The 14,387-nt window shown below is 39.7% G+C and overlaps 1 protein-coding gene across 1 annotated transcript; it reads right to left on the bottom strand.

Annotated features, from left to right (window-relative positions):
- Positions 1–860: 860 nt before the first annotated feature.
- On the bottom strand, positions 861–13,090 carry LOC120891481 (uncharacterized). Its single transcript, XM_078026380.1, has 5 exons — positions 12,970–13,090; positions 12,322–12,650; positions 7,183–7,309; positions 6,662–6,722; positions 861–6,037 (listed from the first exon to the last, which is right to left on the bottom strand). Exons 1-5 carry the CDS (start codon positions 13,088–13,090, stop codon positions 4,627–4,629), a joined length of 2,049 nt encoding a protein of 682 aa, XP_077882506.1. The 3' UTR covers positions 861–4,626.
- Between the last annotated feature and the right edge of the window lie 1,297 nt (positions 13,091–14,387).

Here is a 14,387-nt window from a genome sequence, read left to right as displayed (position 1 = left end):
TAGTCATATATATGCTATTTATCTACAAAACTATACTACATACTACATATTATATACATGCTTATATACACATGTACATACTTCAGGTACTAGATAGTGCTATATGCTGTTAATGTACACAAAACTCTTTCAATATAGATGCAAAAAGCCTCAATAAGATACTAGAAAAGCAAATCTACCAATATATAAAGACTTATACTCCCTGAGAGAAATTTAATTTACAAAAGCAGTGCTGTTTTCATATATGAATGTAATTTAACTTATTAGAATGTCAAAAACCACAAGTTCATCTCAAGAGATACAGAAAAAACATACAAAAAAACACCAACACCCTTTCATAATAAAACACACCATAGTCACATCTGCAATTCCAGCCACTCAGGAGGCTAAAGCAGGAAGATTGCCAGTTCAAGGCCAGTCGCTGCAACTTGGTGAGCCTCTATCTGAATAGGGCTGGGGATGTAGCTCAATGATAAAGCGACCCTGGGTTCACTCCCAGTTTTTAAAAAAATGAACCGAACTTTCAAAATGTGCTTTACAGCATTGATTTAAAAACCCACTCTTAGAGCATGATGGCACACACCTATAATTCCCGCTTCTCAGGAGGCTGAGGCAGGAGAATCACAAGTTCAAGGTCAGTCTCAGCAAATTAGCAAGACCTTGTCCCCAAAATTAGTGTAGCTCAGTGGTAGAATATCCCAGTACTGTTATAAAAACAACAAACAAAAACCCTACAGCTAACGTTATTCTTGATGGAGAGATTGAAAGCTTTCTCCCTCAGATTAGACACAACATGTAATTCTTCCACAGGACTTTCTCCTTAATCCAAGGTGAATTATACAAGTAACAGCCAGAAAAAATGATAAAAAATAAAAGGCAACAAGGCTGGGGTTGTAGTTCAGTGGTAGAGCACTTGCCTAGCATATGTGAGGGACTGGGTTTAATCCTCAGCACCACATTTTAAAAAGTAAATTAAGTAAAGGTAATGTGTCCATCTACAACTGAAAGTATCTAAAAAAGCAAAAGGCAACAGATAAAATAATTCACCTAAGAGTATGTGATAAATTTGACATACTTAAAAATAGTTATCAACTCTCTTTTATTCTGTTTTCCCCCAAGATACTGGGGATTGAACCTGGGGGTGCTTTTCCACTGAGCTACACCCCCAACCCTTATTTTTTAAGACTGGATCTCACCAAATTGTCAAGGCTGGCCTCAAACTTGCAATCCTCCTGCTTCAGCCTTCAAGTAGCTTGGATTATAGGCATGTACCACCACACCTGGCTACGGCATCTATGGTTTTCTTTTTATTGCAGTACTGGGGATTGAACTCAGGTCCTTGGCAGGATAGGCAAGCACTTTATCACTGAGGTATATCCTCAGACTATGATCCCCAACATTTTTTATTTTTTTTTAAATTGTAGTTGGACACAATTCCTTTATTTAAATTGTAGTTGGACACCTAAAGGAACTTGGTGAGCCAGATAGAGGCTCACCAAGTTCCTTTAGGTGGTGGTGAGGATAAACCCAGTGTTGTGCACGTGTGAGGTGAGTGCTCTATTGTGGAGCCATAAACCCAGCCCAATACCTAATCTTTATTAGCAAAGAACAAATTAAATAAATTCCATGCCCCTTCAAAAAGGTAATTTTTCCCATTAGAAAAGTGAAAGACATATAATGTGTGACAATACAGAAGCTGCCACACAACAGTAGGAAAATCCCCCCAAATAACAAAGACTTCTTTTTCAGTGGCCCATCCATCAATCACAGAACACTTAGACAATTATATAAATATTGAACCTACTTATATATTAGAAATACATTTCAACTAAAACATGGATCCAACACACTTTAAAGTTGATAGAGAAAAGTTTTGTTAACTGACTTAAGATACTGTGCATTAAATTCAAGCACAATTACTTAAAAGAATACAGTCATATATCACACATTTCAGTCAACAATGGATCTCATATACAATGGTGAGCCTATAACATTATAATGGGTCTTAAAAATATCTATCACAGGAGCTGGGGCTGTGGCTCAGCAGTACAGCGTTCGCCTAGCACATGTAGAAGCCCTGGGTTTGATCCTTAGCACCACATAAAAATAAATAAAGCGTTGTGTCCAACTACAACTAAAAACATATTTTTTTTAAAAATGCCTATCACAGCTAGGCACAGTAGCACATGCCTGGAATCCCAGCAACCTGGGAGGCTGAGGCAGGAGGATTGCATGTAAAAGGCCAGCCTGGGCTATTTAGCAGGATCCTCAGCAACTTAGCAACACCCTGCCTCAAAATAAAAAATAAAAAGGATTGGGGATGTAGCTCACTAGCAAAGTACCTTTAATTTCAATACCCAGTACCCACCCCCCAAAAAATGCCTATCATATAATCAATGCATAGATGAACAGACAAGAAACAAAACAACTGAAGGAAAATAAGAAAACACCCAAGAAAATTCATGATAAGCAGTTTAGTAGAAACTTCTATAGACTTTAAGATCCTTTAAGCCTAAAAAACATGGACCCTATAACAAAAAGTTTTCATCAACAGAGAGGAATATTCATGGTATATTATCTGCTTACAAGCAAGTCTATGATAAAAAGGAAACCAAGAAAACCATTATGTACACATTAGTGACATTTCCCAAGAGGAGCCTCAGACATGCAAGTCCTTCAAAAAAGATTTCAGTGGGGATGATGGCACATGCCTGTAACCCCTGCAACCTGAAAGGCTGAGGCAGGAGGATCACAAGTTAGTGTTCAGCCTGGGCAACTTAGAGAATTCTATCTCAAAGTAAAAAATAAAAAGGGCTGGGGCTGTAGCTCAGTGGCAGAGTGCTTGCCTAGCATGTGTGAGGCATTAGGTTTGATCTTCAGTACCACCTAAAAATAAACAAATAAAATAAAGGCATTGTGTCCATCTACCACTAAAAAACTAAAAAAAAAAAAAAAAAAAGAGGGGAGTGGGGAGTTGGGGATATAGCTCAATGGTAGAGCACCTCTGGGTTCAATCCCCAGTACCAACAACCAACAAAAAGGGTTCCAGCAGAAAGCACTGTCATGATAGGAAATGACAGTTCCAAATGTTGTTGCTCTTGAAGAACGTCCACTGGGCCAGATGAGGAGGTGGAGACACTGACATTGGTGATTCTGGAGCTGTGCGAGCCTAGACTAATGTGTTTGTTTCTTAGTCTTTAACAAAATACATTAAAAAGTAAACAGTAAACATTAAAATGGATAAATGCTTATATAATAGATATAAACAAATGTTTTATACAGACATCTTATATTTTAAGCTATGTGTTTATTACAGAACAGTGAAAAAAATGAAAAAATTGTTTATTAGATGACAAAGTTACACTAACCTAAGGTTAATTTATTCTTGCTGATAAAATTTTCATAAATTTAGTATAACGTAAGTCCAGGTGTTTATAAAGTCAACAGCAGTGTCCAGCAATGTTCTAGGCCTTCACATTCAGTCACTGATCGATCACTCAAACTCGCCTAGCAGACTGCCACCAGTACTCCAGCAAGTTCTGTACGCAGGAAGTTATCTTGCACAGGTATATCTTTTATTTTATTTTTGCAGTACTGGAGATCAAAGCCAGGGACCCTCGACCCATTGAGCTACTCCCCTAGACCTTTTTATTTTTTACTTTGATACAGGATCTCAAGAAACTACCCAGGTTGACCTTGAACTGTGATCCTCCTGCCTCAGCTTCACAAGCAGCTGGGATTACAATCACAGGCCATCCTACCCTGATCTTTTATACTATATCCTTACTGTAGCTTTTCTATTTTTTGGTGTGTTTAGATACACAAATACTTATCATTGAGTTACTGTTGCCTATAGTACTAAATACAATAATGTACAGGTTTGGAGCCCAAAAGAAACGGGCAACAGCATTTAGCCTAAGTTCGTTGGTAGTGCACTATGCCATCTAAGATATGTCTAAGTACACTTTATAATCTTCACACAGCAATTAGATTGCCTAACGAGGCATTTCTCTGAATTTATCCCTTTGTTAACTGACACAACTACACCTATAGAATCCTCACCTTTATGTATCCTTACAAAGAAATGGAAATACGCAAACCAGAGAACTTTTAACTATGAGCCACTGATAAACATATTATATTCATAATTTATGTAAATTTTGTTCATGTAGAGAAACTGAACATTATGTAATAATTAATTTGCATTAAGATTTCAATATCACCTACATTTATGAGATTTCTTTCCAATGGGAGTTTTCCCATTGACTTTTAAAGCAATCATAAAAATCAAAAGCTTTCCTTTATTTTCCAAACTACTGGAGTCTGATATGTATAACATCTATCTTCAGTGTGCATTATGGGCCTTTGAAGGTATAGCCACCGGCCCTTCATAGAGATTTTCTGCTGAATGCATTTTTTTGTTGTTGTCTTCAAATGGATGGCTTTAACAAATTTCATACATTCATAAGGCTATTCTCCAGTGTGAGTCTTTCTATGTGTTCAAAAAGATCTGAAAAAACTGATGCTTTCACCATAAGTTTTTATCATCCGTATTCCCCTCCATGAATTCTTTCACACATCTGAAGACAAATGGAAAATCTGAAGGGTTTACTACGCTGTTGACATTCACAGAGTTTTTCTGTCCGTGTGAATTCTTTTGTGTTTTTGGAGGGCACTGGAACAACTGAGCCTCTTACCACACTGTTTACACACAGAGGGTTTTTCTCCTGTGTGAGCCCTCTCATGATATCTCAGGGAACTGGGACAGCTGAGCACCTTGCCGCACTGTTTACATTCATAGGGATTAACTTCAGTGTGAATCCTTTCGTGTTTTCGAAGATAGCCTCGGCATCTGAAGGCTTTACCACATTGTTGACAGTCGTAAGGTTTATATCCAGCGTGGGTTCTTTCATGCATTTTAAGAGCCACGTGAAATCTGAAGGCTTCGCCGCACTGCTTACACTGATAGGGTCGTGCTTTATTATGAATTCTTTCATGGACTTGAAGGGAATTTGAACAACTGAGAGTTTTGCCACACTGTATACACTCATAGGATTTGTCTCCAGCATGTGCTCTTTCGTGCCTTATGAGGGAAGTCTGAAATCGGAAGACTTTTCCACACTGTTTACAATCATAAGGTTTTTCTCCCGTGTGAGTTCTTTCGTGAATTCGAAGGGAATTGGGAGAACTTAGTGCTTTGCCACATTTTTTACATTCAAAGGGATTTTCTTCAATATGAAATCGCACGTGTTTTCGAAGGTCACTGTGCCATCTGAAAGCTTCCCCGCATTGTTTACACTCATAGGGTTTTTCTCCAGTGTGAGTTCTCTCATGGATTCGAAGGGAATTGGAAGAACTGAGAGCTTTACCACACTGTTTGCACTCATAGGTTTTTGCTTCAGTATGAATTCTTTCATGTTCTCGAAAGTAACCGTGACGTGTGAAGGCCTTACCACACTGTTTACACTCATAGGGTTTTTCTCCATTATGACTTCTTTCATGCCTTCGAAGGGAACAGGAAGAACTGAGGGTTTTGCCACACTGTTTGCATTCATAAGATTTTTTTACAGTGTGAATTCTGCCAGGTATTTGAAATGAACTAGAACAAAGAAAGGTCTTCCCATGATGCTTGCTGTCAGAGGGTTTGGCTCCAGTGTGAGTTTGTTGGTGTATTTGAAATGAACTGGGGGAATCAAAGACTTTCAAACATAACTCACAAGTATAAGGGCCTTTTATCCTGTGGGTCACCATATGTCTTCCAACACTTCTGAGAGAAATGAAGGTTTTCCCACACTGTTCACATTTATGTGGCTTCTCTCCATATTCCTCACACTCAAGTGCCTTGCATCTGGAGTGAGATTTCAGATGACTCTTGAGAGATGAAAGACATAGGAAAACTTTTCCACACACACTGCATTTACATGGTTTTACTCCAGCAGGAATTTTCTTGCTCTGATTAAGATTTAGAGCCTGGGTGAAGGTTTCACCACACTGACCACCTTCTTCACTTTCACAGGGTCTCTCTACTACATAACTTCTGTAAAAAAATAAGAAATGCATTAGCAAGGGTTCAATTATTAAAATGTATTTATTAGTAAGTGTTGGAGTTCCATTGCTCCTCACATCAAGGACAGGGTACATTTTTTCCCACGGGTAGCAAAAAGACTTAAAAGTACATGGACCAAATACACTGCAACATGAATCCCACTTGGCTATTATCAAAACAGCAACATTCAGTTTCTTAGTACTTAGTTCTTAGTTTACAAATAAACTATTTTGTAAGCACTGAATATCTTTGTTACATTTAAGTACATAGTAGCTTCACTGAAAATTTTCTAATGATAAATAAATTTAAAAATGTATTTGTTTTTGCCAGGCAGGTGTAATCCCAGCAGCTTAGGAAGCTGAAACAGGAAAATTGCAAGTTCAAAGCCAGCCTCAGCAACTACAAGGCACTAAGCAACTCAGTGAGACCCTGTCTATAAATAAAATACAAAATAGGGTTGGGGATGTGGCTTACTGGTTAAGTGCCTCTGAGTTCAATCCCTAGTACCAGGAAAAAAAAAATTGTGTTTGTTTTGTTTTAATTGTTTTTAAAATTCTATGACATGCTAGGATTTCTTAAAAGGACTTTTTTTTTTCTCTTATACATGCAAATTACCTTAAATTTCTCCCTGGAATTTTAAACTGGTCTTCAATGTTCTGGTTTTTCCACTTGTTTCCTAAAATGTGAACAAAGAAAAATTATCATGAATTATTAAAAGTTGTAGAAGAATTGTTAACTGTCAGGTGCAGTGGTGCACATCTGTAATTACAGCTACTACTTAGGCTCAGGAAGGAGCATGGCAAGTTCAAGGCCATTCTAGGCAATGTAGTGAAATGCTGGCTCAAAGTTTAAAAAAATAAAAAGGATTAGGGATGTAGCTCAATAGTAGAGTATCCCTGGGTTCAATTACTAGCACCACCACCACCACCCAAAAAAAAAAAAAAAAAAAAGAAGAAGAAGAAGAAAACGAAGAAATTTTAGAAAAATTATTCATTTCTAGTTTCAATGTACACTGTAACAATGCCTGATTCTTCATCAAATTCTTCCCTTTTTACATTCCAATCACAGAACCACATGCGTGACCAAGAAACATTTGTGCTATAACTGACTAGGTAAAGGAATGATGTTGGTCTTACCTATAGAAGCCAGGTTTCTGAAAGTTTCCCGCATCACATCTCTGTAGAGATTCTTCTGGGAAGGATCCAACAAAGCCCACTCTGCCCGGGTGAAGTCCACAGCCACATCCTGAAAAGCCACCGAGTCCTAAAACATTCCACATATAGGTACATGAGAATGAGTCCGACTGACCATAATCTACACTCAATTCATAAGAGGGTCACATGATTCTATGGTTTCCAAACATTTCCATCATGACTTGGTCATGAGAATTCTTGCCTTGGATGATACTCCCTCCCACACAGCAGTTCTAGTACTAGAATTGAGCTATTCAGAAAGGAAATAGCAAGTAGGAGCCCTTTTCATTAGTGGGCTCAGAAAGTCCGATGTGCTGTTGGGTCACTTTCATTTCTCTTTGTAGAGATGGTCTTTAGTATCTGTCATAACAAAGCCCTACCACCTGATATGAAGAGGTAACATTAGCACGGCATGGTGGCACATACCTGTAATCCCAGTGACTTGAGAGACTGAGGCAGGAAGATCACAAGATCAAAACCAGCCTCAGCAACTTAGCAAGACCCTAAGTAACCTATCAAGACCCTGTCTCAAAATAAAAAATAAAAAGGGATGGAGATGTGGCTCCTTGGTTAAGCACCCCTGGATTCAATCCCTGATGGAAAAAAAAAAAAAAAAAGGTATTCCTAAGTCTACTCACATAGTTCAAACTTTGCTAGTACCAGTGAACTTGAAACTTGGGAGTGATTCACTAACATAAATAATAAGAATGTTTCACTGTGCCTAAATGATCTATGTAAACACCATAGCAGTTTATGAACTCTTGTTTCTCTTCTGAATGTCTATTAATTTGTTCCATGCTCACAGTGGTGCCTAGAGGATTAGACCCCATAAACACTGTGCACACTGAGTGTCTAACGAGCTAATTACCTGGTAGACGCTTATTTCATGCATGTTGTCACAACTTGTCCATTGGGGAACTGAGTTCATCCTATGTGATTACAACAAGAGATATCCTTTGGGGACTTATAAACACTTTACTCCAGGCCAAATTTAATGAAGTACTAAGTATAATAAGTGATCAATATTTAATGAACCTAACAGAACAACTTTTGAATTTCTATTGAGCCATGTCAAAGCAGAATCAAATCGGTAGGTAAATGATACATATTCTTGGAAAGAACTCAATATCATCATTGATATCACCTCTTCCAATTCATACCTCACAAAAATCCCATAACTCTCCAAAGCAGACTCTTCAGTAGTTTGTTTTTATAAACTAAAAGGAATAACAAATGTCTAACAATGATGAAAGTTTTCTAAAGGAGAGTGATGGCTTGCCTCACAAACCTAATATTCAGAGCAGCCTAGTATTAGCAGAAAACAAATAGACAAAAGAAAAGGCATCTACCAAGAGCTGGCATTTGTATAGAATGTTGATTAATAATAGAGTAGGTGGGTCTGGGGGTATAGTTTAGTGGTAGAGCACTTGCCTTGCATGCACAAGGCCCTCAGGTCAATTCCTTATACCCACCAATGATAATAACAGTAATAATACAGCAGGCACTGTGGAGCTCTGGGAGAGAGCACAAACACTTTAAAACATGGAGCAAGGCAAACTGGTCTCTACTTGAAATATGCATTCCATTCCCTCCTATATTGTGGATAGTAATCAATCCACTGTAGATTCAAATATAAAAAATAAATATAGAACACCTTTAGCAATCACTAGTTTCTTGGATGTAATAGGTAGGATAATTTTTAAATAACATGAAGAATAAGCCATAGAGAAAAGAACTGAGGCTGGGGATGTAGCTCAGTGGTAGATCATTTCTCTAGCATGTGTGAGGCCTTGGGTTCAATCTCCAGTGCTAGGAAAAAAGAAAATAAAAAATTTAAATATTCTAAAATCAAGACAGTTAAAAGACAAAAACAGGGCGGGGGTTGTGGCTCAGTGGTAGAGCACTTGCCTAGCAAATGTGAAGCACTGGGTTTGATTCTCAGCACCACATATAAATAGATGAAAATAAAGGTCCATTAGCAACAACAACAACAAAAAAAATATTTTAAAAAAAGACAAAAACAGAATGGAGAAATCTGCAATATATGCAATATAAAAGAATTCACATGCAGAGTAAATATGATGAGCACATGCTTAAAAATGGTAAATAACCAAACTATACTTGACAGAAGATGAAAGACAAGTTATAGAAAAAATCCCATTGTTGTAATGAGGAAATAGGCAAATAAAATGTCAAGTAGATGACTCTGACATTTATTAGAAGGACAAATAGTCAATTAGGTAAACCAACAGGGGATCACCTTAGCAAACAAAAAAGTGGATAAATGAAAATGTCCAGTGTCACACTCCACCGCTATTTCCTGTAATGTGATCATTAAAATCATTACACACACACACACACACACACACACACACACATACATATACTCATTGAAACTTGATTTTCATAGAGGGAATGATTCTCAGCCCCATCCCATGTGGCTCAAACCCAAACCAACTCCCAAAGATGAATCCCCATGTAAATTAGCACTCAAATGAGTTGAAAATAGAGGCCCGCACAAAGACTGGCACCAAGCTGTGGAGAGCAGCATCATGCACTAATTTTCAAAACTTGGAAGTAACCAAGATGAATATTTGTTCACCAAGATAAAAAGAACAAAATACACAAACTCTATTGTACTTCAACACACATACAATGGAATACCTAAAAATACCCTTAAGAAAATGAGTTTAGGGCTGGGGATGTGGCTCAAGCGGAGCATGTTCACCTGGCATGGGTGCGGTCAGGGTTTGATCCTCAGCACCACATACAAACAAAGATGTTGTGCCCGCCGAAAAAAACTAAAAAATAAATATTAAAATTCTCTCTCTCTCTCTCTAATTAAAAAAAAAAAGTTTAAATTAGCACCCAAAGAATAAATGTATAGGTTTCAATTTGACAAAAGAAGTACAAAAATTAAAGACAGGAGCAGTGGTATACACCTGTAATCCCAGCAGTTTAGGAGGCTGAAGCAGGAGGATCATGAGTTCAAAGCCAGCCTCAGCAAAAACGAGGTGCTAAGCAACTCAGTGAGATCCTATCTCTAAATAAAATACAAAATAGGGCTGGGGATGTGGCTCAGTGGTCAAGTGCCCCTGAATTCAATCCCAGTAACCCCCAACTACAACTTAAAAAAATATATATATACACGTTGTGTGTGTGTGTGTGTGTGTGTGTGTGTGTGTGTGTGTGAAAAGGCAGGGCCAAAACCCAAATGATCTCACTGGTGAATTCTTCCAAATATTTAAGGAAGAAATGACTCCCATTCTCCAAAATTCCTTCCAGAAAATAAAAGCAAACACTTCCTAATTCATGGAATGAGGCCAACATTACCCAATTAAGAAAAAAGAAATAAGACACTACAAAAAAGGAAAACTACGGAAAGACAGATGTTAAAATTCTCAATATATGTCAGCAAGTTAATTTTAAAATGTATTTGTTAAATTATATATTACAAACATGTGGGGATTATTACAGGTGTGTAGGGATGACTGAATTCAAAAATCAAAAACTTGTGGCACAGCACATGCCTACCATGTGTAAGACCTACATTCAATCCCTAGCACCCCAAAAGAAAAAACTCAAAAATCAGTGTAACTATTACATTAACAAGTGAAATAAGAAAAATCACATGATCATATCAATACTTGCAGAAAAACCACACAGCACTCAGCCCTTGGGAGGCTGAGGCAGGAAGATCTCAAGTGCAAGTTGAGGCCAACTTCAGCAATGTATCCAGACCCTGTCTCAAAAAAGGCTTAGAGATGGGCTCAGTGGGAGAGTACCCCTGGTTTTAATCCCCAATACAGGAAAAGAGATAGAGATAGAGATAGAGAGAGAGAGAGAGAGAGAGAGAGAGAGAGAGAGAGAGAGAGAAAAGGAACCCATATTTCAAAAAAGCAGAAGTAAAATATATTGAAATTGAGAATAAACAAACATAAATGTTCACAGAAGACAGGACTGGACTTTGGTTGTACAAAATCCCAAGAATCAGTAAAAACCTCAAGAAATTAATAAACTGGGCTGGGATTGTGGCTCAGGTAGAGTGCTTGCCTAGCACATGCGAGGCCCTGGGTTCGATCCTCAGCACCACATAAAAATAAATAATACTGTGTCCAACCACAACTAAAAAATAAATATTAAAAAAGAAACTAATAAGCTGATATAGCAAAGTTGTAGAACACAAGATCAATATAGAAAAGTCCCTAATTTTCCTGTATATCAACTATGAACAACTGGATTTGGAATTAAAAATACAACATTACTTGCATAGCATCAAGGATAAAAACAGAGAGAAATACTTATACATGATTGTCACAAATACAACAAAACCGACAAATTTGTAGTGGAAAAGTTTAAAAAAAACTAAATTTGTGGAGTTGATCACGAATAGGAAGCCTCAATATTTTAAGATGTTCTCCATTTTAATTGCAAAGTCAACATAATCCAAATAAAAATCCTAACAAGTTACGTTATCAGTAACAACATGGCATGCGTGTGGCCTGGGTTCGATCCTCAGCACCACATACCAACAAAGATGTTGTGTCCGCCGAGAACTAAAAAATAAATATTAAAAATTCTCTCTCAAAAAACAAAACAAAACAAAACAAAACAAAAACCTCTTCTAGCAGGGAGTGACACCCACAATTCCAGCGGCCTGGGAGACTGAGGTAGGTGGATAACAAACATTGATCACAGAACAGGACAGAAAACTAGAAGGGAAAAAAATAATACTAACAGAAATAAGCCCACAAAACTATAATGCATTGTTCTTTGATAAAGGAGCAAAAGAAACTAAATGACTAAAGCATGATCTTTTCAATAAACGTTACTGAACCACCTGGACATGACAGGTGAAGAAACTGACAACTTTCACAAAACTAAAACTGGGCCACAAACCGCAATGTAAAATGCAAAGTTTAGAACTTCTCGAAGGTAAACAGAAACCAGACGACTTCGAGTTTGGCAATGAGGTTTCAGATGTGACACCCAAAGCATGATGTGAGAATAAGAAAACGGATAACCTAGGCTTCAGTGAAATTAAAACACGCTGATTGCAAAAAGCGCCTCCCCGGTCCTCACCGCGCGGTCCGGGGAGACGCGAGCTGTGGGCACAGCGCTGCGCGAAAGGGCCAGGGGCCGGGCCCAAGTCGCCGCGCTGGGAACAGAGAGGACGTGGGAGTCCTGACGGACAGCCCAGCCCCACCCTGGGCGGGAGGGGACCGAGGGCCCAGCGGCGCCGGCTGCGGACTCGGCCGCAGACTCTGGAGCTGACGCCGGAGAGGCCGGTCCTGCCACAGCCGGTTCTAGATGATTGCGACAAGCCCGTCCTCCCGGATATGGGGACACCTGGCTCCCGTACTCACCATTTTCCGACTTGGGAGGAGTCTCTGGCGTCCTCCCTACAGCTCCTGCGGTCAGTGGAGTTCACAGCCAACAGAAACTGAGACTGGGTTTGGAGCCTGGCGGGGGCAGAGAACCTCCGACGCGCCGGCCGCAGCACCAGCCCTCCTCCCTGAGCGCGCCTGCTGGGACGGCAAGACCGCCCCGCCCCCGAGAGCCTGATTGGCTACTGACCCAGTGCCCGCCCCCTGAGGCCTGACTGACGGGAAAAGCGATCCCGTAGGAGAGTGAGTGGAGCTGAACTGACCCAGAGCCGCCCCAGCCCTTCCCAGCTCCAGTGGCCTCCCCAACTGTGACCTAGCCAGGAGGGGGACATAATTGATTTACGCGGAACTTGCTCCGGGCTTTCCAGAGCGCGCACTGCTGTCTTGTACTCGGTGGGCAATTCCCGTTCTTCCCCCTTGGACACAGGCTTACGAGTGTGTGCGATCCAATGTACTCTTAGCATCCAGTAGAGTGATTACTGATAAGTAGCTGATCAGCCATGAATGGGTGGTGGTTCCGGGGAGGATAAACTGACAGGCACCTGGAAGATGGGGGTCTGGTATGTCAAAACTTCCTCCAGCCATAATTACATCACCTTAAAACAAACAAACAAACAAACAAACAAAGAACCCTATTGTTTCAAGATCCTGTCACACAAACCAGGTGGCCTGGACCCTCCCTTCTCACCAAAACTATCACAACCTCAGTCACCTGGGCAACTAAAACATCAAGACCCTCACTAAGAAAGCTTGCTGAGGAATATTCTACAAAGAATTGAGACAGACCCCTGAGCAGACATGGTGGCTGCTATTAATGGTTTTTACAACTTTGGCAGGATTAAGGGACTCCCTTGCGTTTTTGTTTAATTTATCTGAAATGATATACAAAATTAGGGGAAATGTTAACGCTAACATAACTTGATTTCATTTATCTTGGTGAGAAGCCAAGATAAACAGAGTCTGTCCTGTGGGTTGTAACACTCAGGTGGTTGTGAACTTCATACTTAAGAAGTCCACAGCTTGGGCACAAGTCCCTGGTCCTCCAGGGATCAGGCACTGGGGAATGAGGCATGCCAAGGATTGCTCACAACTTCTCTCTCATTCTACACATTTTTCAGTGAAATGCTTCTAGGTATAAAATGAAGCTCTGCGATCATGAGTGTGGTGACCACCAAGTCAGGGATGAGTTGGTCACACAACTTTGACATCTACTTTGGTACCTGTGAATAGTGGAGGACAATTTCCCCAGGAAGGTACAATGGACTTAATTTTTAATCTACAAAGGATTATTTAATCTGACTGTTGGCATTGGGGAGGCAATGGCTGTTGAGAACAGGTTCTGTGAACAAATGAACAAACAAGTAAAGGTGTAGGGAGATATTAGAGGAGTGGGCTGATGGTTTCCAACGAAGAGGAGGAGGAGAAGAAAAACCTCCTGAAATAATAGTTTAAGAAAGGTGTTACCACGGTTGTCGGGTGACGAGTCCTTGCTTCCCCAATGTTGAAGAATAACACCAAACAAGCACACCCAGGCAAGGTCAGAGTAGAAATTAGAAATTTATCAAAGGACTGCAGAAGGAATGCAGGTTGGAAGGCCCGAGGGGTGGGACACAGGTGGGCCAACAAATAATCTGGGCAGGAAGGACTTCATTATCACTTCTTGGGATGGGCTATCTCCAAATCTGTTGGGAGCTGTTTCCTGGGCTCCATTAACATTTCTTGGGGTGGACTTTGGCCTAGGGCCTTTCTGAGACTTCATTA

The sequence above is a fragment of the Ictidomys tridecemlineatus genome, chromosome 2 (genome assembly GCF_052094955.1).
Source record: "Ictidomys tridecemlineatus isolate mIctTri1 chromosome 2, mIctTri1.hap1, whole genome shotgun sequence".
Taxonomy (NCBI): domain Eukaryota; kingdom Metazoa; phylum Chordata; class Mammalia; order Rodentia; family Sciuridae; genus Ictidomys; species Ictidomys tridecemlineatus.
Note: the sequence above shows the minus strand (reverse complement) of the source record. Positions and strands in the feature narration are given on the sequence as shown.